Here is a 25,634-nt window from a genome sequence, read left to right as displayed (position 1 = left end):
GTATTACCCTGCTAACAAGATGAGATAAGAACAAAACCACCACCACAACAAAAACTCTAGACCAAATTCCTTGATGAACACAGATGACAAATTTCCCAAGAAAATACTTGGAAATCAAATTTAACAGCACATTACAAAGGTCAGACACCATGACCAAGTTGATTTCTTTCCAGGGATACAAGAATGCTTCAAAAAACACAAGTCAATAAACATTAAATAGCACATAAATAGAATCAAGAATAAAAATGACATGGTCATCTTAATAGATGCAGAAAAGACTTTTGACAAAATTCAGCATTCCTTCATGATAAAAAGCCCTGAATAAATTATATACAAAAGATCATTAAATTATACATAAAAGAATCATCATACCTCACATATAAAGGCTTTATATGACAAACTAATAGCTGACAACATATAAAATGGGGAAAAACTGGAAGCATTTCCACTAAATCAGGAACAGTCAAGGGTGCCCATTCTTATAAAATATAATACTTTCAATTTAGCTGGAACAATTAAGCAAAAGAAATAAATAAAAAGGATACAAATAGAGAAAGAGAGAATCAACTTATCTCTTTTCACAGATAAGATTCTGTAAAAGGCTTTTAGAACTAATAAACAAGTTCAGCAAAGTAGCAGGATACAAAGTCAACATATAAAATTCAGTACCTTTTTCTATACACCAATAAAGAACACATTGAGAAAGAAATCAAGAAAATAAATCCCACTCACAATAGCAAAAAATCCTATGAATAAACCTTACCAAGGAAGTGAAAGAACTGTGGTGAAAATTATAAAACACTAAAAAAGAAAAAAAAAAGAAGACATTAGTAGATGAAAAGCCTTCCCATGATCATGAATTAGGAGAATTAATGTTGTTAAAATGGCTATACCTCTGGAAGTGATCTACACATTCAATGCAATTTCCATCAAAATACCAATGATATTTTTTGTAGAAGTAAAAAAAATGATTCTTAAATTCAGATGGGAGCATAAAGGACCCAGAATAGCCAAAGCAACCTTAAGAAAAGAGTAATAATGGAAGTATCACGATACCTGATTTTGAAATATATTACAAAGTCATAAATAACCAAAATAGCACAGTTTGGGCATAAAAACAGACACACTAGACTAATGGATTAGAATAGAAGTCCCAGAAATAAACCTACACTTTTACAGCCAATTGATTCTCTTCAAAGGTGCCAAAAACACACCTTGGAGAAAAGGCAGCCTCTTCCCCAAATAGTACTGGGGAAAACTGGATATCCTCATGTAGAAGACTGAAACTTACCTCCATTTATCACTCGGTACAAAAGTCAACTCAAAATTGATCAAATACCTTGATGTAACATCAGACACTTTGAAATGACTAGAAGATAACATTGGGAAAATACTTCAAAATATTTGCATAAGCAATCATTTCCTGAATCGGACTCCAATACCTCAGAAAACAAGAATTGACAAATGGGATCACATCAAATTCAAAAGCATCTGCACAGTAAAAGAAACCATCAGCAGAATAAAAAGGCAACTTTAAGAATAGGAGAAAAACTTTGCCACATATTCATCTGACAAAAAATTAATATTCAGAATATATAAAGAACTTAAAAAAGTTTAGCAACAAAAGGGTGAATGATTTGAACAGACACTTCTCAAAAGAAGTACAAATGAACAATAAGTGTGTGAAAAAATGCTCAATATCTTTAGCGACTGAAGAAATATAAATCAAAGTTACATTAAGATTCCATCTTATCATAGTGAGAATGGCTATTTTTAAAAATAAATAACAAATGATGGCAAGGAGATTTTAAAAAAGGAAACTTTATACATTGTTGATAGGAACATAAATTAGCACAAGTACTGTGGTAATAAGTTTGGAGATTCCTCATAAAGTTACAAATAGAACTTCCATATTATCTAACTTTTCTACTCTTAGGTATTTATCTGAAGGAAATTAAATCAGCATACATAAGTGATACCTGCATATTTGTCTTTATTGTGGCACTGTTTATAATAGCCAAGATGTGGAACAGCTTAGGTGCCCCTCAACAGATGAATGGATAAAGAAAACATGGTATATGTACAAAAGGGACTAGTACTCAGCCATAAAGTAGACTGAAATTACGTCATTTGTAGGAAAATGCATGAAACTGGAAGACATCACATATTTTTCTCTCATATATAAAAACAAACAAACAAAAAACTGGAAGTAGAAATGTAGAAGAGGAGAAAAGGGACTAATAGGGAAAGAGAAGGGGTTAGAGAGGAAAGGGGGAGAAAAAGTAGAAGGGAAAATACAAGGCATGATATATCTTTGTGTGTAAAATCAGCATAAAATCCATCAATTTGTACAAGTAATGTGTTAATCATTATAATAGAGAAAAATCTACAGACTGTGTAACTCCCGTCAAATTAATAATGTCATTCTTCAAAGAGCTAGAAAAAAGTCTTAAAATTCATATGGAAGAATAACAGACTCAGAGTTGTCAAAGTCATCCTGAGCAGTAAGAATGATGATGGATGGATCACAATACCTGATCTCAAATTATCCTAGAACTATAGTAATAAAATATGGTAATGGCATAAAAAATAGACATGAAGACCAATGAATAGAATAGAGGTCACAAAGACAAATCCATATAGGTATGGTCATCTGATCTTGACCAAGGTGCCAAAGACATACATTAGAGGAAATAATAGTCTTTTTAACAAATGATGATGGGAAACTGCATATCCACATGTTAAAATATAAACCTAGACCCCTATCTGTCACCCTACACAAACATCAAATCAAAGTGGATCACAGACCTAAGAATTGGACCAGAAACACTACAATTGCAAGAAGAAAATACAGTGTCAACACTTCTACATTGGCACAAGTACCAATTTCCTTAATAACATACCTCAAGCTCAAGAAATAAAACTAAGAATCAATAAGTGGATGGCATCAAATTAAAAAGCTTCTTCAGAGCAAAGGAAACAATTAAGAGCCTGAAGAGAAAGCCTACAGAATGAGTGAAAATCTTCACCAACTATTCTTCTGATGGGGGAGTAACATATAGAATATATAAAGAACTTAAAAAAAACACCAAGAAAACCAAATAACCTAATCAATAAATGGGCAAATGATTTAAACAGACATTGGTACAAAGAAGAAATAAAAATGGCCAATAAATATTCCCTTACCAATCAGGGAAATACAATCAAAACTATACTGAGGTTTCATCTTACTCCAGTTAGAATGACAATCATTAAGAATACTAATAACAATAACTACTAGTGAGGATGTGGAGAAAAATACACTCATATATTGTTAGAGGAATTGTAAATTGGTACGACCACTTCAAAAAGCAGTATGGGGATTCCTCAAAACCCTAGGAAAGGCACTACCATATGACTCAGCTATCTTACTGCTAGGTATTTATCCAAAACAACTAAAATCATCATCATACTATAGTGATATGTACAAATGCATACCAATGTTTATAGCAGCACAGTTCACAAGAGCAAGTTATGGAACCAGTCTAGGTATCTGACAACAGACAATTGGATAAAGGAAATGTGGTGTGTAGCCATGATGGAGTTTTACTCAGCCACCAAGAATGTAATTATGTCACTTGCTAGTTATGAATAGAACTGGAAAACATACTATGTGAAACAAGCCAGACTCAAAAAGTAAGCATTAAATCTTTCTCTCATGTGGAAACTAGAGAGAGAAAAAACAACTAAAATCAATTACAAAGGAGAGAATCTCACAAAAATAGGAGACCAATAGAGTAGAAAAATGGGGAGGGAGGGGAACATAGGGAAGTACTGAGGAACAAAATCTACCAAATGCTGCTATGTATGTCCATGCATGAATATGCCGCAATGCAATATATATAGCATATTATACATAATGTACTAATCAATAATAATAAAATAGAGATCAATAGAGCAAGTGGATCAGAGGAAGGAGGAAGGGAGGGAAAGGCAAGCTAGTGGGAATGAGATTGATTAAATTATGTACATGGCATAATGAATTCCACTATTATGCATAATTACAATGCACCAAGGAAAAGAAGAAAAAACAGGAACAAGTGATTTTTAAAATTTGCTATACATGACAATAAGTGAAATATTATAGGTCTTATACTATTTTGTATATTTTGACTATACATGAAACAATAAGTATAATATGTATACATTTATCCAAGAAATGTTTATCAAACCCTTATTAGATATAAGAGTTAAAGGATCAAAGGCTAGTTTCTCCTTTTACAGGACTAAGAAACGACAGGCACAAAGCATTTATAATGGGAATACACTGAACATGCATTTGGCACCCAGAAAAATGTGTAAGCCTTTCTGGAAACTGTCAGGTTAAACCAGATGGGAGCAGTTAGGTAGAGACTTGAAAGATAAGTAAGGTTTTGCAAACCATATTAATAGAGAAAAAGGGAGCACAGTCAAAGACAGTAAGGAATATTGGGGTAATACAATGATATTAGTGCAGATAGAGTGTAAAGAACATCAAAGAGAGTAACTTAAAAGAAAAGGCAGAATAATACTCACCCCCTCTTTTTCCACCCTAAAACAGACAATAGGTGTCCCAAGGAGAAAGAGAAAGCATTGTGCTCCATTACAGAGTTCAGTGAATAGTTCTTCAGGTTTTGACAGGGACAGATATACAAACATTAAAGGCAAGAGCTGGACACTATCTCGTATTTGAGTGAACTCTCCTATTTTTCATCCTGTGCCATCCATCCTACTTGTAGTAGCTTATAGCTGATAAATACTCCTGGATACTTTACAACTCCTGATAGTGACAGTGTAGGTAGAGAACAAGGATGCTAGCAAATGAATTGCTCAAGTGGTTTAATAGAGTGACTTACGATAAAAGTAGAATTGTAAAGTCACATTGTTATGATGGACTGAAGGGAAGCAATAATGTGCAATTAATAAGGACTAAGCAAGAGGACCTGGGTATGGATGTATTCTTCAAAACCAGAAAATAAGTTGGGAACTGTTATCTGAAGAAAGCAAGGTAGAAATAGACATTATGCTGGATTTATAACCCCAAAGTTTAACATTTTACAGATTTCTAGGATAATGTCAAAAAGTCAATGTATCTGTGCATAAATGCCTTCACTTGAATATCAATCATCCTGACGCAATGACACATGTAATGGAGTGGCCCTTATGTTTCTCTTTCATTCTTGGTGACTGAGTCCTTTGTGGTACGGAAGCAGTACTTAGGATCTATGCCAAATTATCTCAGTGGGCTATGGTTGGAACTTCCTGGCTGTAGAACTTTTTTAACCAAAAAAAAAAAAAATTGCATAAAAAAGATTAAACACTAACTATACCCCTTACATTTTGCTTGCATGGGGTCTAGTTTATAGTTCCATTGGACCAACTCTTTGTGTTAAAGATGATCATAACTTATACTGGACTGAGCTTCCAGGTTTCCTGCAGTCATTCCAGCTGTTATGGGCAGTTCCCAATGATAGGAATTGTGCCAGCCCTTCAAGGAAGTGACTTCGTGCCAGTGCTCTCAATATCAGAAATCTTCCTTCCTACTCACACTTCAAATGTTGAACTGCTAAATTTTTTTTAAATCCCTAATGGCTTTTAAGAATTGCATCCTACTTGGTAACTATGATAACCTCTTTTATATTTAAAATGTGTTTGAATTTATTTACTACTTCTCATTACCTCATTTAGGCCCCTGAAGTCACAGGTAGAGTGTTGAGCAGGTTTGAGCACCACCAACATTCAGTGATGCCAAGCAAGAGGTTGGCTTAGAGTCATGGACCTTCTATTGTGTGTTGATCCTCTGTTCAGTCATTTTTGAATAAAATTTTCAATGGTCTTAGATATTGCAAATAATTTTTACTTTTTCACTTTGTAGGACAGCATAACTATTTATGTGCTGGAAGAAATGACTGCATTGTTGATAAAATCCGCAGAAAAAACTGTCCAGCATGTCGCCTTAGAAAGTGCTGCCAGGCTGGCATGGTCCTTGGAGGTAAAATTGATGTTTTCTTTAATAACATATTTATGCTTTAACACTTTGGGTCCGAAAATACTAATTTTCTTATTTTCTTTATTCTTGCTTTATTTTTTTCTGTCTTGATTATTGATGGTGACTCTTCACACTTGAGTGTCTGAATGAAGCATATGGATGTGTTGTCTTTTTTTCTAGATTCACGAAATTTTCCTACATATGATGCATTAATAATACTTTATAATATGCAGTCTATATCATGTCTTTTTATGTTGTTGTTTATGGTATCTTTTTAAAAAAAATTAAATAATCACACATTAAATCCCACTTAAATAATCAATGTTCTCCCTTTATGCTGTTCTCTGCCCAGAAATAATATAAATAATATATTCAGAATAATCTGAGTTTTTCACATTCATTTCCTTATCCTACTTACAAATAGTTTTTGTATTAAGAGATAGGAATCTAACTTCATTTTCCATATGGATAACCTATTACCATAGCATATTTATTGACACAATGGTCCCAAACTTTTTAAAAGTACACCACCTAGATTAATAAAAAATGTTTGAAGCCTCCAACCCACAATGTAGGTTTGTTTATAAATACACACATACAGAACTACCAAATTGTATGTTAATGATTTTTAATTTATTTTTATTTTTAGACTAAATTATAAATATAAATTGTCACATTTTTCTAACAATACTCAAATTAAAAATTCCAGTGAAATTTGTAATACCACTTCTGTTGGTATTACCAAATTCCTAAGTTTGTTCTTTTACTGACTTCTCTATCCCTGAACCATTACCACAGTATCTGAAGTGCTGTAGTTCCATATATGTTGATACCTGGTGGAATAACTATCCCTAAATTATGTTTTTTCAGCATAATTGGTGCTTCTTGTTCACCTGAATTTTCCTCTTAAAGTAACATTTAAAGGCTTATTCTCGGTGGTTTCCAGTACTTGAAACCCTGCATGAGTTCATACCCCAGGAATAATTAAATACATTTTAAATTTCCTTGCCTCTCTTTTTACATCAGATAATCTTTCCAATAACATCCTACACTAACAAACTGAGGTTGTTTCAGTTTGTCTTCCCCCAAAAAACATATTGCCATCCAAAATAATTCGTTTAAAATTCATTTAGAATTTCATAATCTGAGATGGCTTGTAAGGACTAACATATAATGCAATATTTTTTGAAGGATAATTCTAGGATTAAAAATAAAACCTATTGTACTTCAGGTTTATATGATAGATTCATTCAAATCTAGCGGTGTCCTGAAGTAGCCATCACAAACTGAGACATAGAGCAGTGGTCACTGATTTCATAAGTGGATCTGCACAGAGGCTTGTTAGAAAGAAGTGGACTGTGCACTCTGATAGGCCACAGTTTTAATGTTCTTCTGCCAGAGAGTCAGTGGCAGGAGTCTGGGGAGTGAAAAATCCAACTCCTATAAATTAGCTAATTTGTAGGATTAGATTCAAATTGCTAGGACCATATTAAATTTCTGGAATAAAGTGGAGTGTACTCATGGTCTTTTGAAAATGAGAGTCCTTCTGAGAGTGATAATTTTGATTGCTCATGGTTGGATTCTTCCATAACTAAGAAGAGAATATCATGGAACTACTAAAAATGGAGCCCATGTCTCCTTCCTTACCTTCTTCCCTTCCCTCACCTTCATCCCTTCCCTCATTCATTTTTGTTTGATCCTCTTTTTTTCATTTCTGACACACAGCCCCTTTAAATACATGGGATAACACTGAGAAACTTTTAAGATTTAATAAAATCCTAGGGTGGAATATCAGAGTTCAGAAATATGGCTTTGACATGTCATGACATAGAGTTTGTTAATGGGAAGTTTGTTCCTATCTGCTTCAGTGGCTGTGTTCTTGTAAGAATTATGTTTAAGCCATTTGGTCTTTTTGTTGCATATGATTCTTATTTTTAATGAATCACTTCCCTTACAGGTCACAGTGAACTTCTGCATTTAGTTGATTGCTGTGCAGTACTGAGTAGGAAGATAGTTATATCCTTAGTGATGGTAATATATCTTCTAATTTAGGTGTTCTTCTAACTTCTTTCCTTTAGACAACATTTTTGTTTACTGACTCACAAAGTTTTTCTGAAATGAACAGAGCTCTGTATTTTGTATTTGTGGTAAGAATGCTAAACTATTACAAAGGTCTTTCAAAAATAAGTAGATTTCTACATGATGGGATGATTAAATGAATAGTTGTGTTTGTTGAAATCTTTTTTAAAGCCAGAGACTGTTTATGGGTTTTTGGGTGGTGGATAAATTTTTAAAAGTTGTTGTTGAGAGCCAGTTTCTCTTCTACTCATCCTCTCCCTCTTTACCTAAATTCACCCCTACTTCTCTTGGCAAAGAGAATAACTTCCTGGCCTATAAAGTATGACTTCTGTAGTAAAACTTTTTAAAATCTGTTTTGTTTTGGTTTGTTCTCTGATTCTTTTTTCCTGAAGAATTCTACAATTTAAAAATTTGGGACACAACAATATTATTGCTGGAAGGACAGAGATCTGTTCTGTGCCTTTACTGTAAAAACTGAAGCCATGTGTCCTGTCTTTAAGGCAAGGATTGCTATGTGCGATGGCTGCCACCTACCTCCTTAGACTTCACAGTCTTCCTCTTATGCACCTTTCCTTTTCTACCCAAACCTTGGCTTTCCAGATAGCTCCTTTTCTAGACAATACTTCTTTCTGACTAGTCCCCAGTTCCCTGAACTGAAGCCTGCAGCCACATGGTGCTTTCTGATCACCAAGTGTTCTCCCAGAACACCGTTTTACACTCATCTACAGACGATGGTCCTTAGAGGATTCATTCTCACAAGTTTGCTTAAATTTTGTTGTTGTCGTTGTTTATAGGGAACTGCTTTTATGGCTGCCAACTAGAACTGTTCATTAGATCTACCAGTATCAAGTATTTTCAATTAAAATAGCTCAATATAAATTACAGATTGAGGGGTTCAAATATCTTCTTCAGTCGCAGTGTGACTTTTATTTGAATGACTGAAACATAAAGACACATATTTTAAAAATCAATTCTAATATAGTTTTTGGTACATACTTCTACTTTGTATTTTCTATGATCTAGCATCTATGCTTTCTTTGAAGTATATATGCAGGTATACTCTGCTTTGACCTGGACAACAGAGGTGAAGCCTAAGAAAAGGAAAGCAAGACATTTCAGTGCAATGGTGGTTGTTAGAGCCTTGTCCAAAGGGACCAGTCCCATCACTGCACAGTGGTCATCATCCTAGACACACTTCCATAATCCCATGCAGGCAATTGAGATGATCGTCTGCAAATCCACCCAAACTACAGCCGTGTTTATTATGATCATTGTAGTATAAAAGGATTTACACCAGTCCTTAATTGCCTGTTGGTATTTATCTTCTTTCCTCATTCATTACTCAGAAAGCTTCTGGCTGCCATTAAACTTATGTTTTAATATTCAATATAATTATTCTTCCTTTTCTTCCATACAACAAATTAGTACTATCACTTGACCATCTTGTGTCATCCATTCAATATAAATATTTTGCCAGAAATAAAGACAAATAGCAAAAGAGGGGATAGCAAAATAAACAGCACTAATTTCAAACAGTATTCAGAATTAGCTATTATGACTTTTTTATTGTCTGTTTACCCACATTTGAATACTAGGAGGATACCAGCATTATTCAAATATTGCTTCCCTCCTGTTGCCTCTCTCTACCTCTAGAACACTTATCAGATAGATATTGGACTAGCCCATTCTGTCCTCTATATTTCTTAACCCTTTTGACTATTTCTCATGTTATGATCTGCTGGTGTATATATAATTTAGTCAGTTCTGTATTCCAGTTTACAATTTTTTGCACTATGTTCTTAATATTTTTTTTTTTACATTTTAGTGGTAGTATCTTTTTTAACATTTTTAAACATTTTAACATGTTTCTTTTAGAGTAGCTTTTTTCATACTTGTGTTCTTAATTCTTAAACAATTGTATACATTAAAGTCCCAAAACTCACCATTGTTGCATGCTGGTAACCACATATATTTTTCTAAATATAAATAAATAAATAGAATAAAAGAATCCTGATTATTCATAGTATTCCCAAATATGTTGGTGTAAATACTCCCATTTGACTTTCATTGGTTACAAGTATTTGAACTAGCAAGTTTCAAAATTCTGCATATTTAACACAGTTCTCACAAGTCAGGATGAGCCAAACCCAATATACTGTTTATTGTTTCTGCTATTTCTCATTTATTGAAGCATTTGTCATTTTGGTTCATTAGCTTATATTTGGAAGAGTTAATTTTTTAATCTTGTGTGGTCTTAATTGAGGGTGCTTGTCTCTAGTGAGAATCTATATCTCATTATTCAAGCTACCTTAGCTGTTTTTTTTTTTTTTACAAGAGAAGGATCACTTCTATTTTTTTAAGAGATAACAGTATAATGTTTATTGTGGCAAAAACTTTCAAATGATAAACCTGAATATAACAATAGGGAAAATTACATAAAATATAATGAATATAATAATTCAACTTCTTTAAAAGTTTGATTTCTTAAACTATAATACAGAATAACAGTACACATATTTTATGATATATTTAACATAACCAAAATTATGTTTTTTTAAAGAGAGAGGTAGAGAATTTTTAATATTTATTTTTTAGTTTCCAGTGGCCATAACATCTTTATTTTATTTTTTATGTGGTGCTGAGGATCGAACCCAGCATCCTGCGCATGCCAGGTGAGCACGCTACCACTTGAGCCACATCCCCAACCCAACCACAATTATGTTTAAAATTATAAATGAGATGCACTAATTCTGATTCTGGTAATTTTTAGTTTTCTATAATTGTACATGAATTATTTAAGAAACTAATATAGGAGCGACACAGAAGAGGAATTTGTTCAATTTGGATCTTCTGTGTTCTGCTCAGCAATTTCTGTAAGTTTTTTTCAAAATTTTTATTCTAATTTGTTATGTATGACATTATAATTCATAGTACACATATAGAGTACAATTTTTCATATCTCTGGTATATTCATACCATTCATGTCTTCATACATGTACTTAGGGTAATGATGTCCATCTCATTCCACCATCTTTTTTACCCCCTTGTCCCCTCCCTTTCCCTCCCTCCTCTTTGCCTTATCTAGGGTTTTATATTTACTTTTTACTTGAGTTTTCCCACACACTGCAAGTAAATCACTGCACATCTGGATAAGGGGGAACTGTGATTAAGAATGATCAAAGGAGGCTTTACCCACACACCAAGCCAGGACCAGAACAGATATACTTCCTTTCCATGTTTGTTTGTCAGTGGATAGAGGAGTTCTTTATTTTTGACCCTTTGATATTACTGGCTTTGAAGAGTTTAGATATGCACTTAAAAATGCTGATTATTTTCTATTCATCATTTTTATTTTAGGTACTCTGGAAAAGGAGATTTATAAGGTATCTAATTGCCAGTAGGAGAATTTTATCTACAATTTCATTTTGAGTTTAACCAAATACATTAACTCTACTCTTAAAAGTTTAAATTTTATCAATAAGTTAGAAGAGGACTTTCGGACTATCTCTGTAAGAACTGACATAGCACAGCACTGTAATAAAGAATAAGGATGCAAAGTCAGAAAATCTGGGGTTTAATTTCAAATTCCACGCTGACTAGCTGTGGAATTTCAAACACACATCTTAACCTTACATCTGTGTGTTTTCCCTATTCAAATACATATTGAGAGTTATTGTGAAGGTGAATGAAATTATATATCCAAAATGTATAGCATAGTGTTTGGTGTACAGAAATGCTTGATGAATGGCAGCTTCAAATATCTTTATATATTTAATTGAACTCAGAATTCAAGTTCAAGAATTGAACTCAGGGGGACTTAACTACTGAGCCTCAGCCCTTCTTTATACTTTATTTAGAGACAGAGTCTCACTGAGTTCCTTAGTGCCTCACCATTGCTGAGGCTGGTTTTAAACTTGCAATCCTCCTGCCTCAGCCTCCCAAGCCACTGGGATTACAGGCATGAGCCACCACCACCATGCCTGGCTTCAAATATCTTTTACGTTCTGAAGCAGTTTGGCAAATATTATCATTGGCAAAACAATTATTTAATTTTAACACAAAGCACATTCTTATGTCCTCACAAAATTTTTAATTAATTATTTATAAGAGCTTGAAAAATCTATGCATACATCTTAGAGTTGAAATTAATTTACAGAATTCTGGCTGCCAGAGGTATTTAATTAAAGTAGTAGCTGCTAGATATTCTTATTATATATATTTATGTTCTTAAACTATATGTGCCTGTAGAAGCATAATTGGAAACACGTCTTCACATAGTAGAAAACAATACTTCTAAAGGTAGGAATGTATTTATTAGTTGAATTTTTTTCCTGGAGAGGAGATCATCTTAGGTGTTTTGAGTTAGAAGTGCTTTGATAGCTGTTTGAGAGAAGAGTCTGTGACTCCAGGAGCATGCTGAAGGTACAAACGATACTTGCTAATTTGATCTACTGAAGATGAGAGAGAGGGAGAGGGGAAGGAATTTGTGTTGCTTAGGATGTAGGTAGGAGAAGTGAGGTAAAGAAGCGAGGTGACAGTGAGAGGTCTACAGTACACACCACTTCCTTGACTTCCTAAACCTTCATCACAGTTTTACTAAAGCATAGAAAAACATGTGGTTTTGGCCTTGCCCACTCCTCCTAGATCTGTGCCATTGTCTTTGGGTACCTAAGACAACTGAATGGAAACCTGAGATTCTCACCTCCCTTTGGTTTCCTTTGGTTGATGACTGGTTTCTTCTGGTTGGATGGCTTTATTAATCCTTAGAGTTCAGTAACTAATCCTTGAAGTTCAGGATTTAGCTCTACCTTCTTCTATTAACTTTTCTTGAAACAGAGTAAACCATTTTTGTCTGAAAATTTAAGTCTTCACATATATTTGACATGCAGTGGGATTCTTTGAAATTTTTTTTCACATTTTTTTTTCATGTTTTTCACAATTCCTCTTCTAACTTACATATGTTTTACATATGATTTTTGCTTTTATAGTCTCTCTTTATTATTTCTATTTTTTTTTACTGAATTCTGATGGTATATGTTTGATACCTATTACACATTTAAATCTGGGCCACTCAGTCTTCATCTGCTATTCAATTTAGTGATTGTTAGTTGGTTTTCCTTGTCTTCTTTTCCTGATTCACCAAGCCTTATTTTGTTTAGCCCCTTATTACTTGAGCTACAAGATGTGAAATCTCAGCCATTTAGATGGATGTAGAAGAGAAGGAAACAGTGATTGGAGATATAAAAGTAGCTGTCATGGAAAGGTATTAACCACTTTGCAGGGATATGCTAATTCTAAATATTCTACTGGGAAATATGCTAAAGTTCCTGCCCTTGATTGTGTCTTTGACTGAGGGGAAATTCCCTTTGGATTTCTTCCCAGTCTTCAGGGAACAAAAGGTCTATGGCAGGAGGCCAGGTACTTGTGGAGTCCTTGTGGCAAACAGGATTTTTCTTGCTGTACACTTATTATTTTATTCAACAAAATCACTGTATGGGTTGTGGTTTTATAATCAAGGAGCTTATGCTTTAATTGAGGACAGAGATGAACACAAAATAGACACAACATAAAATATTGTTGCCTGATACAACACTTAACAAGTTCCCAGAACAACATGGTATCAATATGAATGCAGTGAAGGAAAGAATAGGAGAGACTGGTTATGCAAGATTATGGTAGGCCTAATAGGGCTTGATAAAGAATTTGAAGTTAATTCTAAGTACAATGGAAGTCACAAAGTATTGAACAAGGACTGGCATAGTCTGATTTAGGTTTTTAAAGGCTCACTCAATTGTGTAGAGAATGGATCACAGAAGGTGAAAGCAGGGAACCCACCCAGGACATTTGTGATTGTTCATCTGAGATAATGATGTCCTGGATTGTGAAGGAAGAGTGGAAATTACTTTGGTTATGTTCATAGTATTCCTTAGGAATGCTGGTGAAGTGGACATGATATAGGAGAATAAGTGATTTGGGGGCCATAGCAGGTGCATAGATCAAGTTACAAAACTAAGCTGCAATTTTGGAATCTGTGTATTAAAGTTCTGCTGTAAAAAAAAATTGTGTTTCAGGAGTTTATTAGGTGGGGAAGCTAAGTATACAGTTGGGTAGTTGAGTCTAGAATTCTCAGAAATAAAAGGGGCTGGAGTTATACATTTGGTGATCTTCCTGTCTTTAATATTAAAGATCCAGGAGAAGAATAAAATACTTAGAAAGAGAAAATAGATATCTAAAAGAGCTCACATAACTCGGTGAACGCCAAGATTTGTAAGTCAAGAAGATGAAAAAGAGCCAAGTAGATAGACTGAAGGAGTAGTGACAAGGGTGAGCTATGTGAAAGCCAAGTGAATAGTGTACAAGGAGGAAATGACCTACTCTGTCCAGTATTACAAACAGGTTGAATAAGACAAGGACTGAGAATTGACCATTGTCCTTTTGTTTTGTTTTGTTTTTTGGATATGTGAAAATCATCAGTGACCTTGCTGAGAACAGTTTGTTGGAATAGGGTGAAGAATAACTGGATTGGAGCTAGGAGAATTGGAGGAGAGGGTGCACATATCTTCACATGATAGAGAATACTCAAGATGGACTATTAGAGGATACAGATGAGAAGGTTTTAAAGAAAAGTCCTTGAAAAATGAGAAGGAATAAGACAGTGCTAGAGTAAAGAGCAGTTCCTGTATTGTAACAAGAGGAGAGGCAGAGTACAGGGTCACCCACACTAGAGATTAACTACAAAGAAAGTTTTCTTCAGATTGACCTTCTTTTCCCCTAAGCTTCCAAAGATCGATTCCTTTACTTCCATTCCTCAAAACCTCAAGTATCAGGTTGAATGACAGACAACTGTTAAGCCTCTCTGTCCATTGACTTTCTTATCACTTCATACCTATTCTTTAGCATCTCAGTTCAAATCTTCCCTCTTTCCAGCAAAACTATGGAAACTTCCATACCCATCATCTCCTTATCAACAAATGATAAACTTATAATTATATGAAGTTCTATAGATATGTTTATTGTATTGTTTAACAGTGGTTCTTCAGTAGTATATTTAGCAATCCCTTCTTTGAAAGGGTATCATATATAAAGTTTTTTAAATCAATAAAAGAGTCACATTGCTGTCTACCTTCCCTTTTCAATACTCTTGCTATAATATTGTTGTCAGAAGCTTTTAAGTGAGATCAAAACAACAACTTCAATAACTCAGTAAATATGAGTTGGAAGTTCAGTATGATGGGCAGTTTGTAAAGCTTCAGATGTTTCGTTGATGAGTAGAGCAGACCTGTCTCCTGATGGGCAACTTGCTGGAGGGGAAAGCTGTAGGCAGTGAAGGGAGCAAACACAGCAACTGAGGATGCTGATGGGTAGGCACTCAGAGTGGGAGGCCAGAAGACACAATGCCACATCCTCCCATTCACTTAGCACACATGTGTTGGGGCACTGTAAGATACTACAGACAACATGCAAAGATAACAGAGAAGCACTATCTTGAATGAATGTCATGCAGAGGGCATGGAAACTTTAACCCTTTTCTTCTCAGTGTCCTTATTCCTTGGGATCTGATTTGTGCCACAAATGTGTATGTGGTTTCTGAAATTATATTTCTACCTTGAACCTCTTTTGAGCTCTAGATTAACTTAAAATTACCACCTATAGCAGAAATATTGGAAAACAATCCTTTCTATATTTCACTCTAATGTACATCTAATGTTAGATCAGCACAGATGCACATATAACTTTGTGGTTCATATTTCATATGATATCAAAGATAATGGTTCATAACTAGATGTTATTAAATACACAGCAAACCAAATGAATTACAGTTTCATTTAATTTGCTAAGAGAAAAATCTGTGACCAGATACTAGATAATGGAAATAAGAAGGTCCAAATCATAGGCTTGATCTTGAAAGCAAGCCTCAGAAAAAGAAAACATTCTAAAAAAATGCTTTCTAAGATGTTACTTTTATGAGATGGTAGTAGGTTTTAATCAAGTGAAGAGGTAAGATATACTTGAGAAATGCTACATATTAATATTATTGTCTTAGAAATTCATAATTCATACAGTGTATTAAAGGCTGTGAGACGCACTGAGGGAAAGACATGTCTTTAATGGTGATAATCCAGCTGTGCTTATATATGGTCATAGATGCTATTGTATGCTTAGATTGGGGGAAAAGGAGAATATATGATTAGGAACACTTATTTTTTTTACCAGATAATGAAAACTAACCAAAGGTATAGTTTCCTTTTTTTCCTTATTTCCTTCCAATCAAGTTCCAAAAGTACCTGACAACCATTTGTATCTACTGTAGGCCAAGCACTCTACTATGTGGCTTTACACATCATCTTTCCTAGGCTAACCATGATATTGCAAGTTAATTATTATATACCATAATTGAAAAAAAATTATTAAATTGGTATGTAGTCAAGTAAACTAATCTGGTCAAGTAAACTAATCTATACCAGATAAGAAGTTTTTATATGACAGGATCCATACCTAGATATGGCCAACCCCAATTTGTTTTTAATACTTTCATAAGCTACAGACGAAGGCATGGTTTACTATGTCTTCTACAAGTATTTTGGAAGAACAAACTGATAGTCATGATAGGAGGTAGATGATAGATGTGGCAAGATTGTAGCAATTTAATACTTTAGGAAAATATGTCTTAATAATACTATACATTTTTAAAAATTATTAAATATGATTCTCCTGATGTGAAAAGTTCTCCTTTGATGGCCACTGCTTGATTAGCTCCCAAAGAGTCATTATTCAATGGACTTCAGGAAACAATGGCCATTGAAAGGGGCAACCGTAGGATCTAATGGAAACCTCCAGCTTTGAAGTTAACCAATTTTCCCCCTGACCATACTATTTAATGCTACACCATTCCTTCAAGTCACTTTCTATTATAGTGCATATATTTTATCCATAACATGTACCATTGTTTAACACTAACTCACTCTTTCATCAAGGACCCTCTCTATCTTCTGCATCTTACCACCAGATATAAATGTCCCAAAAGGAGACACTTTGTGGTTACTGCTGTGGTCTCAAACCTTAGTCTGTGCCTGGCACAGGAAGCCAATAAATGTTTCGTGTTTGAATAAAAAAATAAATGAAGATAGCCTTTGATTAATAGCTCTTTTCTGTAATCTGTTATCATTATGAATTTGGCCAGTTAACCTCTGTGATTTAATCCTTCATCTTTAAAATGCTAATCTTTATTTCAAAGGCTTAATCAATTAGATAAGTTATATAAGTGACCTAGCTCAATGTTAGTTCACTTTTTAAAAATTTTTTAATTTTTAAAATTGGAGCATTATAGTTTCACATAGTAGTTGATTAATTTGATAAAATCAAATATGCATGGAATCTGATTTGCTCCATTTCAGTCCACATTCCCCACCATTTATCCTCCCTTTCTCCCTCCCACTATTCTCCTTCCTGTACTCTGCTGATCTTCCTTTCACTCATTATTTATTTATTTTTGATTGGTGCTTTATACATTTACCATACAGATGAAAGTCCCTGTGGTATATTTATATAATGCATATAGCATGATTTTGTTAGATTTATTCTGCATTTCCTTTCTTTCCCATCCTCCTTCCTCCCTCTTGACCTACTTTTTCTATTCCATTGATCTTTATGATATCTGACCACCTTCTGCTATTTTCCCCCTTATTTTTCTCCAGCTTCTGCATATGAGAGAAAACATTTGTCTTTGGTTTCCTAAGTCTGGCTTATTTCACTTAGCATGATGTTCTCCAGTTCCATCCATTCCCTGGCAAATGCAATGATTTCATTCTTCTTTATTACTGAGTAAAACTCCTTTGTGTATATGTATCACATTTTCTTGATCCATTATCAACAGGCATCTGAGCTGATTTCATAACTTGGCTATTGTGAATTGTGCTGCTATGAACATTGAAGCAGTAATATCACTATAGTTTGCTGATTGTAGTTCTTTTGAATAAATATCAAGGAGTGGGATAGCTGGGTCAAATGGTGGTTCTATTCCTAGTGTTTTGAGGAACCTCCATACTGCTTTTCCCTGACAACTTGCTGTCCTACTGACAATATATGGATGCACCACTTCCCCCACATCCTTACCAGCTTTTGTTATCATGCATATTCTGGATAATTGCCATTCTGACTGGAGTTAGTTCACTTTTTGACTTTGTGTTTATTGTGTATTTTCATATTTTCCCTAGCGCTTGTGAAAAGACTTGATCATAAGCAGAACTGTTAGTAAATTGTCTGGGGATTTCATTTTATTTTAGAAATACTTTCTAAAGTTTAATCAGTGTGTCAAGCATTTGTTTCTGTTTTCAAACAGACTCCAGCATTTCATAATGTAATAAAATCCTGATGAAGAGAGCACCCTAAGGGTGTAAAACAGAGAAAGGAAGTTAAAATAAATTAGAGTAAGAAGAAAAGCAAGGGAAGAATTGCTGCAGGAGGCAGGCTAGTTATGTCCAGAGGTTCAGAGGGCCTCCTGGGGTGCTGCACCATTCTACACCTGGGGCTGGGAATTAGCTTTACAAAGATGTGCTTTAGCTGTGTGCTTCAATTGTATTATGAATCACAATAAAATGGTTTGTAAATAATTTTTTAATAGCTAAAAGATGACAATGATAATAGGACAACTGGAAGGGGTGGGTATGAGTCTTTTAATCTTTTTTTCTGTTTTTTTTTTTTTTTTAACTACAAGCATTTAAGTTTTCAATTTGAATTACTATACCACTAAACTGTAAAATAACCTGGGTTAGATAACTGAAGGAAATTTTGATTTTTTATATTCAATCTGTATAGCCTTCTAGAAGATATAAAGATTTGTTTTTTTATAAATACAAAAGCAGTACATCTTAAATGTAAGTACTAAATTTGACTTTTCTTTAGAATCCAACTTTCTGATTTAAATTACACTCAGGACATTAAATACTAAGCATTTCATTATTATGAATAAAATGCAGAATATAAAGAAAAAAAACAAATTGGAAGGAAAACAGTGTTTGATTTCAGGTGGGTGTGTTATGTTTTCTGTTAATCATATTATTTGGGGATTGGAACCAACCTTAAAAATTACTGAATTCAAATTTTGTGCTTTTTCCTTCAGTCTCTTGCCTAAACTCTCTGCCAGAATCTTACCAAATAAAAATGCAGCTCGTGGCTGAAATGTCAGTGAGTTAGTGTCAGGGGTTAGGAAGGATTGGGGTTTAGGAGCCACATAATCTGAGATCTACTACTCTAACACTGTGCAAGATGTCGTCTCCACTTTTCCTTTTCCTAATCTACAAATGAAGTTAATTACTCTTACCTTGCAAGACTGTTATAAGGCTTAAAAGATACACATATAAAATTTTTAGCATCCACTAGTAAATGCTCCCTTCATAAATATTATTTCCCTTTCCTCGAGTGACCCATTCCTTCCCCAGGAAACCCATTTGAACTCTGTTTACAGTTCTGAATTCTTTTTGCATATTGATCCTGACAATTGTTCCCCTATTACCTAAAAGTTCTAGCTCAACTCTTTAGAGCTTCATAAAACAAGTAGAATCCTTTATCTTTATGATAATACCTGAACTCAAAAATCACAAAGACCCATGTTTACCTAGCCCAGCAAGTAGCTTACTTAACTGGGTAGAGTGGTGGTAAAACTTCAACTAACCACTGGGCCTATGGTGGTGGGAATTGGGCAGACTGGAATGCCCACGCCTCATCTAAAAGCAGCAGATGAAACAGCTTTAACAGATTGCTGCCACCTAACTAATTCAAGGATGTTTTTATAACTCTGGCCAGCATTGTATGAGCCAAACAAAACATGTCTGTGAGCCAGACCAGGTCTAGATTATTGTAAGCAGTCAGCAAGCAGCACAGTTGCTTCACACTGGTAGGCAGCTCATGCATGCACAGAGCAGGTGGGGGGCTAAACAACATATGCCTTCAGGTCTTCATGACTTTCTCTAATTCATGCTAGAACATCTGTGAAGTAGCAGCAGCTGGGATCAGCATCATGATCCCCTTCAATCTGTCCTAATGAGGCAAATTCTACTCATCTCACCATCAGGCATTTTGTTCTTCCTAACACTCTACAATTGATCAAAGTAGCAATCCTGGAAATTGCTTAGAAATGCAAATGTGTCTGACCAGCATGGACTGCAAGGTGCAAACTCCATCTTCCCTTAATTTAGAAAAGGTGTTCTTAATTTTGGTACCTTCCGTCTCAGAATAGTCCATGCTTTGATTTCAGTACATCTATGAACCTGCTAAAAGTGAATAAAAAATTTTGTGAGGTTTGCATATATGCATATATTTTAAAAGTTTCTTAAAAGAATAAAACCCCAACAACTTCTATGAACTATACTTCAATTAATGTAGTCTGTAGCATTAGCTTTTGGGAGACAGTCCTGTCAGAAAAATAGTGAGGGTATTTTCTACTAAAAGCTACTTGTCTTTTCATTTCTTTTTTGACACAGAGCTTCATAACCTCCTGCTGGATTCTCGTGTAATTATCCATAACCCACTAACCCAATGAACACTCATGTCATTTAATTCCAATCTAAGATGTAACATTGGATTTTATTTTATTTTACTGGATTAATGCTAAAATCCATAATGCTGTGATTCTATGGCTTAAGAAAATCATTATATTGCTGGATATTTAGTTTGTATGTATTTATATGTCCTTCTTTGTTCTTCTCATAGGTCGAAAGTTTAAAAAATTCAATAAAGTCAGGGTTATGAGAGCACTGGATGGTGTTGCTCTCTCTCAGCCAGTGGGCATTTCGAATGAAAGCCAAGCCCTAAGCCAGAGAATCACTTTTTCACCAAGTCAAGATATACAGTTGATCCCCTCACTGATCAGCCTGTTGATGAACATTGAACCAGATGTGGTCTATGCAGGACATGACAACACGAAACCGGACACCTCCAGCTCTTTGCTGACCAGTCTTAATCAACTATGTGAAAGGCAACTTCTTACAGTAGTCAAGTGGTCTAAATCACTACCAGGTAATCATAATTTATATGTATTATCAGGCATTAAAATTTTTACTGTTAATTAACTGCACAGACTGTTTACTTAACTATAATAGCATGTTAAAATATATTTCAGTGGCTCAAAATATTTGTTAAATATTATATATGTGCTATAGAAACACAAAGGTAGAGAAAATGTTGAATCCTGTTGATAAATTAAGAATTATATACATGAAACAGGTAAGGGACAGTATATTTTTGTTATAGTTCAGGAAAATACATGTTGACTATCTTTTTTTTTTTTTTAATTCTAAACCCTAATTGAATTAACTTCATTTGGTGGAAAATAAAATGGAACACATTTACTCATATAACAAATCAAAATAGCATTCAGAGTATAGTAAGCTGTCAAGTCAATTAACAAACAAAATTAACAAACATAAAAAGAAATGAACTTCCAATCACCATTTCCTCTAATTCATTTAGGAATAAAGGAGGAATTGCCCAGCAGCAGTGAGAACTGGGTTGTATCATTGTGAAGTATTTCAGTCATTTTCTAGCTGTCTTTGCTCCCTCAGCATAGCTCCATAGGAGCCAAGAGGATTGAAAGAATAACAAGGACAAAAATTCTTATTTGATTAAATCTCAGACTGCAGAGCCAGAAGACTTGCAGCAATTGCTATGGAGGCGTTAATCTCTGATTAGAAATAGAACACTTTTTCCAAAAACTATATGCTCTTCACATCAGTGATATCCTTATACTTCCTTAGAACAATTTATTTTTCTAATATCTGATCAAGAATGAAACATATTATGTCCTTTTTGTCCCCAAGAAAATTCAATAGCTTTTTTTAAAATAATTTCTTCCCAATTTTCCTTAATATATTTCTCAGTTATGATTCTACCTGAAAGATTTGAAATATAATACATGAATTGTATTGAACATTCAAGGTTACATGAAACAGAAAAATAGATTCCTGTTTGTTGAATCTTTAAAAAAATATGTATTAAGCAAAGTTAATAAAATTCAGTATTCTAACAAAATGATGTAATTTTAAAGAAAAATCAAAATGCCAGGTTCTTGTTGGCTTCATTGTAGATGAAAGGCCTTGAACAGGTAATATTTTTCCAATTAGAAAAGTTTTGAAAACTTAGAACTTACTGTAATAAGATTATGAAATTCAATAAATCTTTGCTGAGCAAAATGTCATAATACATTGATAAAATTGTTTAAAGATATGTGTTTTAAAATGCTTTTAGTTTTTCTGTTTTTCTATTATTTGGGAATGGTGATTTCTTTGATATTTGCCAATATATAATATATTCCTTTTGTTTGTATTTTGGAATTTCTTCAATATTTAAAAATATTCTATCATTGATGCCATAAAAATAAATAAATGGGAAGAATATCAGTGAAGAAATCGGTCGGGGAGGGAGGAAGGGAGAGATGGGAAGTTTTGGGGATTGAAATGAAGCAAATTATGTTATATGCATTTATGAGCATTCAAATTGAAATTAACTGTTATGTATAACTATAATGCACTAATGAAAATATTTTTAAAAGGTTCTACCATTAGCTGGAAGATTTAGAAAATAATCATAATTTAAAAGATAATTTATTTACTTTTGATTAAAACTAAGTAAGCTTTTTAGTTGAAACAGGTAACTACCAGGAAATTTTGGCTTGCACACAATATCAAAAAAGAATGAAAGAAAAATTTTAAATTGAATTTGATGGCAACTTTTTTAATGTTTCAAAATATAATTTACATGTAGCAAATCTGAATGATTGCAATACCATTATTATACATACTGTTTTCATTAACTATAAACAAGGAAATCATTGACATGATCAAAATATTATGCAGTTTGTGGTCTTTTTAAACCACATTTGAAAAGACTGCTTGCTGGGAATAGCATTACTGAATGAATAGTGAAAGTGGTTGACTTCTGAAAAAGGACTGTAATATGGTATTATTTGCTACTCCAAACTGATTTCAGTTGATATTAATCAAGGTTGCACTTTTTATTCACTGATTCACTTCATACATGTTGCTTACACACCTCCAGTGTGCAAGAGACAACAATTAAACAATGGTGGCAATTAAATAATGGTGCAGTGCTTTCTAGCTTTTAGCTGTCAGTTTTGTACATAAATTTATTTTATCCATTTTTTCATGTGTAGTAAGACTAAAAGGTCGATGGAAGATGGACTTTTGTTAATGGGTCTTTTATAATAAGTCAGAATGTGAACTTACTTATTTACAGTGCAATATGTATACATTACATGCAGGCATGCGTGCGTTAGTGCACACACACACACACCAGATGTTAGAAAAACATGTTAACAGATCAGGTCATTCTTTCCTAAGAGGAAAGTATATTTGGTATGTCAGATTAAGATCAGATGCAGAATGATCTTCAGAACAAAGATCATTGCACTCATGAGTGCCCCTAGGTATAAATCTGCAGGTGCCCAGAGGATTCTTATTGCCTAATCAAAGCTTCCTCATTGCTTCTTTGTCTATATTCTATTGTCTATATTTGACCTGTTGATCTTAAGCAAGGTTACAATAACCATAGCTTATCTTACTTCTCTCCACTAGTATTTCAGAGGTATACTTTTTCTATTCAATGGAGACTTGGAAGATGCTCTAGCCTCCTAACAGCATATTTACAAACCATCTCTTAGAATATATTGCTTCTGACATTTAGAACTTGTATATGAATGATTTTACATTACCTGCAGTTTTGGTGATTAGTCTCTTCTAATTTACAGTTTGAAAGAACACATTATCTGTAAAATTTTAAAAATGAATATGAGAGGGCTGGGGTTGTGGCTCAGTGGTAGAGCGCTTGCCTTGCATGTGTGAGGCACTGAGCTCAATCCTCAGCACCACATAAAAGAATAAATAAATAGTTATTTTTAAAAATGAATATGAGATATTTCTGCTACTAGGAAATTTTCTATCCAATGAGAGAAAGAAGACATTAGACAGTGTATGTACAGATGACATAAAATACAGATATAAAGAAAGTAGGGACAGAAAGCACTTTGACAGGCACTAGAGAAATGAGAAACCATAGTTCAGTTTATCTTGATTAGAAGAGGAAGCCATCACCAGTATTAAGAGTAATTGTAATGCACCAATTAAAAAAATTTTAAAAATGAATAGATAGCTGGGCATGGTTTCACACACCTGTAATCCTAGCAACTCAGGAGGCTGATGCAGGAGGATTGCAAGTTCAAAAGTAGCCTCAGCAACTTAGCAAGGCCCTAAGAAATTCAGTGAGACCTGTCTAAATAAAATACAGAAAAGGGCTGGGGATGTAGCTTAGTGGTTAAGTGCCCCTGAGTTCAATCCCCAGTACCAAAAAAGAAAGAAAGAAAGAAACTTTCCAGATAGAAAGAGAAGTGTGGTTGACGGCATAAAAAAAAAGAAAGCATGAGACATACTTGGTGAATAATGAATGAAACCAGAATAACACAGTGGCTTCCAATCTTTTCAAATGCAAGGTTCCCTTTTAATAACATTAAAATATTATCATTCATTCATTCATTCATAGGAGCTTTTATACACACACACACACACACACACACACACACACACACACATATATATATATATATATATATATATATATATATTTTTTTTTTTTTTTGGTGGTGCTGGGGATTGAACCCAGGGATTTGTGCATGCAAGGCAAGTACTCCATCAACTGAAATATATTACCAGCACTTGATTTTTTTTTTATTTTTAATTTTTTTATTTGTTTTAATTAGTTATACATGACAGTAGAATGCATTTATGCACTTTGATATATCATACACAGATGGGATATAATTTTCCATTTTTCTAAGTGTACACATTGTAGAATCACACTGGTCATGTAGTTATATATATATATATATATATATATATATATATATATATATATATATAAACGATAATGTCTGTTTTGTTCTACTATCCTTCCAATCGTCACATCCCCTCTACTCCCCTCACTTCCCTCTACCTAATCTAAGGTAACTCTATTCTTCTCTAGTCCCCCCTCCCTGTTGTGAATTAGCATCTGCATATTAGAGAAAATAGGCCTTAAGTTTTTTAGGATTAGCTTATTTTGCTTAGCATGATAATCTCCAACTCCATCCATTTACTGGCAAATGCCATAATTTCATTCTTCTTTAAAGCTGTGCCATGCATAGGATCTTAATTTAAGTTTTTAGTAGCTGCTAATTGAGAAAACACATTTGTGTATGCAAATGTTAAAACATTACCACAATTAATATGGACCTTCTGGGGGTTTCATCACACAAGTATCAAGAAACCACTAATAATAAATTGATATTGAAGTGAGTAGTGGAAAGTAAACTTAGAGGTATGTGTTGTAGGCTGATCAAGGACGGTGTTAAAAGTCAGGGTAGATTTTGGAAATTAAATTGGTAAATATTTATTACCCAGTTTCACTTTGAATAGTCTTCATTTTGTATGTCAACAGAGAAGGCTGGGGAAAACTTTTCCTTTTTATAAATTTTTCCTTGATAACTTCCATTTGGTGAAATATC

The 25,634-nt window shown here is 33.9% G+C and overlaps 1 protein-coding gene across 3 annotated transcripts in view; it reads left to right on the top strand.

Annotated features, from left to right (window-relative positions):
- Pgr (progesterone receptor) overlaps positions 1-25,634 on the top strand; it is a 150,118-nt gene that overhangs the window by 25,363 nt on the left and 99,121 nt on the right. For all 3 annotated transcript variants that reach the window (XM_071616643.1, XM_071616642.1, XM_027930626.2), the window contains exons 3-4: positions 5,894-6,010; positions 20,795-21,100. In XM_071616643.1, coding sequence (XP_071472744.1) covers positions 5,894-6,010; positions 20,795-21,100 — 423 coding nt within the window. The remainder of the gene's footprint in view (positions 1-5,893; positions 6,011-20,794; positions 21,101-25,634) is intronic.

The sequence above is a fragment of the Marmota flaviventris genome, chromosome 9 (assembly GCF_047511675.1).
Source record: "Marmota flaviventris isolate mMarFla1 chromosome 9, mMarFla1.hap1, whole genome shotgun sequence".
NCBI lineage: Eukaryota > Metazoa > Chordata > Mammalia > Rodentia > Sciuridae > Marmota > Marmota flaviventris.
Note: the sequence above shows the minus strand (reverse complement) of the source record. Positions and strands in the feature narration are given on the sequence as shown.